The sequence below is a fragment of the Lolium perenne genome, chromosome 3, assembly GCF_019359855.2.
Source record: "Lolium perenne isolate Kyuss_39 chromosome 3, Kyuss_2.0, whole genome shotgun sequence".
Classification (NCBI taxonomy): Eukaryota; Viridiplantae; Streptophyta; class Magnoliopsida; order Poales; family Poaceae; genus Lolium; species Lolium perenne.
The window spans coordinates 274,698,206-274,701,692 of NC_067246.2; the positions used below are offsets into that span (position 1 = coordinate 274,698,206).

At 56.8% G+C, this 3,487-nt stretch overlaps 1 protein-coding gene across 1 annotated transcript; it reads right to left on the bottom strand.

Annotated features, from left to right (window-relative positions):
- Nucleotides 1–1,169: 1,169 nt before the first annotated feature.
- LOC127344482 (aspartic proteinase PCS1-like) lies at nucleotides 1,170–2,911 on the bottom strand. The gene has a single exon (XM_051370776.2). The coding sequence runs from the start codon at nucleotides 2,763–2,765 to the stop codon at nucleotides 1,419–1,421; it is 1,347 nt and encodes a 448-aa protein (XP_051226736.1). The 5' UTR covers nucleotides 2,766–2,911; the 3' UTR covers nucleotides 1,170–1,418.
- Nucleotides 2,912–3,487: the final 576 nt, after the last annotated feature.

The following is a 3,487-nucleotide window of genomic DNA, read 5'->3' on the forward strand; positions in this document are numbered from 1 at the left end:
ATGCATTGGCAAAGGCCAAGGAGGTTTAGCTCCAGAAACGTGAAGTTGGCCTCAAGATACTCTCGGAGGAAAACTTGATCACATCGGTCGACTTGACCACCATGACCCCTGAGAGAAGTGATTGGTTCGAGAAGAACCAAAAGATGATCCAAGATTGATCATGAGTGAGTTGATCTCATTATATATCTTGTTGTGTTGTGTGATTGTGAACTAGTTATCCTTTTGGCGATACTTTTATAAATGTTAGATAGACATGAATTTATTTAAATTAAATTATTATTCTCTTATATATTTATTTTAATCTATGTTCCATTTGTAATGAATTGGAATATTATGTTGAACAAAAGGAAACATGCTCGTGTGGATCAAATGGGTGGCCGCTTTGGGGACACCTATCAGCCCAGGACACACATGGATCAAACATCTGTTCGTGCGGCCACTTAAACGGACCAAATCAAACGTACAAAGGTATCTGGAAATCAAATCAAACGTAGAAAGGTGTCTCGCGGTTTGTGTGCAAGTAAAAAATCTATTAATAATAGATTGAGGGAACAAGTAATTTCGGATCATTAAGCTACGGCTACTCACGTACTGTATCATTCCCATATCACACAATTGGTTGATCTGATTCGAATAATCTTCTCATTTACGTTTCCGTCAAAAAACAATCTTCTCATTTACCGTCACGGGATTGCACGCCTGGTTGTTCGAAACTTACGAATTACTGCTCGCATTTTCATATGGTAGCACGCTATAGCACGATGTTCTGATTTCTGAACTTAAACTTGACTACTCTGTGTACTTTCCCCCCTTGTCTAGTGCGACACAAAGCGTTTTATCAGCTGTGTCCGTCCACTTGTTTTATCAGCTGTGTCGGCACCCCACGCTAGCTCCTCCTGAATTCAACATTCTGCTTCTGTTCCGCCACTGGGACTGGGAGGTGCTCGCCACTAATTCAGTGTTCCGGGGCCGAAAGCGTCTGTGACGTGGCACCATTGTCATGTGCCTTTCCGAGGGGACGACTGGGGAGAAAGTAATGTTGTCATCTGTGCTTGATGCTTCGTGTCTCCAGCGTACGTGCACGGTGCACAGGCTGATGCCGTCTGAATCTGAGGTTGCAGAGGCCGGAGGCTACGTGCACATTCCATTCCATACATGTCCTGTCAGTATTTAGCAGATGGAGACTCGTTGGATTGGATTAGATTACGGTTAACGACTTAACGCCATTCGATGTTGATGCTGCACCGGCAGAGATGCCAAGAGCGTCAACGAAGAAGACGGATAATCTACATTGCCATATTTACATCTGATGAATCATGCTAGCTCCATCAGTCTAAGCAAACGAAAACACGGAGCTAATTTACACCGGATGTCTGGTTAAGCCGGATCTCGCGGCTGCGACACTCGCCGGCGGCGCGTCAGAGCATGAGGCCGAGGCGCTCGCTGGCCACGTCGCATCGGACGGGGGCGAGGCCGACGCGGCCGCGCTCCAGGTCGTACTCCACCCACAGGTTCATCTGGTGGTGGTGCCCGATCACGTACGCCATGATGGGCACCAAGTCCGCGTTCCCGAACGTGAGGCACCACACGGCGTCGCCGCCCCCGCGCCGCTCCCCGGGGACCTTGTACAGCAGCCGGTCGCCGCCCACCGCCATCTCCGCGCCGTTGAACAGCAGCGTCACGCGCGGGAGCCGCGCCGCCGGCGGCGCCCGCCCGCGGGGCACGCGGAAGCAGGTGTCGAACGCCTCCTGGAACGCGAAGCCCGGCTCCTCGTCGCCCAGCGCCCGGAGGAGCGGCAGCGGCCTGGTCTGCCGCAAGAACTCGGCTTTCACCGCCGCGTAGGCGTCGCCGAGGAGGAAGGTGAACTGCGTGCCGGAGTCCACCATCGTCTGCCCGGCGCCCGTGTGGTCCGGCGCGAGGACGGACGCCGGGATGGGCAGGTGTTTCGCGCCGACGCGGATGCCCAGGAGCTGCACGGAGTAGGCCACGCGGTCGAAGTAGGGCAGCGGGCGCGCCGGCTGGTACAGGGGCGTGTAGTTGAGCGGGAGGAAGGTGGGGAGGTCGCTGTGGCCCAGGAGCAGCACCCCCGCGTCGTCGCGGTCGGAGATGCAGTAGGAGAAGCGGCGGGTGCTGGCCTGCGAGACGAAGGAGAGCGCGCCGCGGTTCATGCCCAGCAGCCCCGCGCTGGCCACGCCGTCCGGGGAGGAGTCGAACGCGGAGGACATGCAGCCGAACGCCGCGCGGAGGGGCGGCGCCCCCGCCGCCGCGCTGCTGCCGACGGCGAAGACGTCCGTCGCCAGCGCGCCGTCGGAGGACGACCCGTCCGCGTAGGAGAGCGACACCTGGCACCGCTGCGAGGCCCCGTCGCAGGCCGGCGGGGACGGCAGGTCGCGGGAGCGGCACTGCGGGGAGGCGCAGGGCACCGCCGCGAAGCTGGCCGAGGCCCTCGGGCGGAAGGTCGTCGTCGAGGCGTTGCGACTGCCTTCGCCGCTGGACGGCGCGCAGAGCAGCCAGGACAGCTCGCTGCCGGTGTCGAGCACCATGGTGACGTTCTGCGGCGGGGTCCCGACGGCGAGCGAGACGGTGAGGCTGACGTTGTGGTGGAACCGCAGCTTGCTCGGCTGCCGCGGCAGCGCCCTGGCCGGCATCTGCCGCGCCCGCAGCGACAGCAGCAGCGGCTTCGTCCCCGCCGTCGCCGCCTCACAGGAAGACCATAGCACGGCGAGCAGGACGAGGAGCAGGCAGAGGACCAGATGGGGAGGCATGGCGGTGGTTGGGAGCAGGAAAGAACCGGGACCTACTCTACGCGCGCGCGCGGATGGGGCTGGCGTTGGATTTCGGCATGGGCTTTGGGAAGGATTTTATGGGGTGGCGACGCGAGCTCGCAGTGACGACTGACGAGTGGGGAGTGCTGCTGACGACTGAGAAGAGGATGGCGAGCCGCGAGGCGGGTCACTCTCACTAGGAAGCAGCAGCCGGCTTCTTTGCATCTGTCGTCTTCTATCTTTCGAACCACGGAACGCCAGCTGGCTTGTCAGAGATATTTTTAGTACAAGTACGCCTACTGCATGCACCACTGTGCTTTTACTGCCACAGTAATGTTTTTTTTTTAAATCAGCTGCGATTTTATTGCATCAACGAAGCATCCAAAACAAGAGTTCACATGTTAGGGTATTTCCAGCGGCGCGACGTACTTCGGACGTCTGAAATGTCCGTTTGCGTCGCGCGGCAGACGCTTTTTGTCCGCGCGTCCGTTTGCACCGGGGGTGGCTCCAGCGGACCGACGCATTTTCGCGTTTGCATCAATTTATGAAGTTTCCAAACAACAAAATAAGGAAATCAACAAAGTCATAGTTATTACATTTAAAAGTCGACATGAAAATAAGATAGTATTTCTCTAGGCATGATCTTCATGGCCAGCCAATGCAGTGGCGGACCTACAAAAGAAATCTTGGGAGGGCCAAGCTAAATAAAAACACAAAGAATT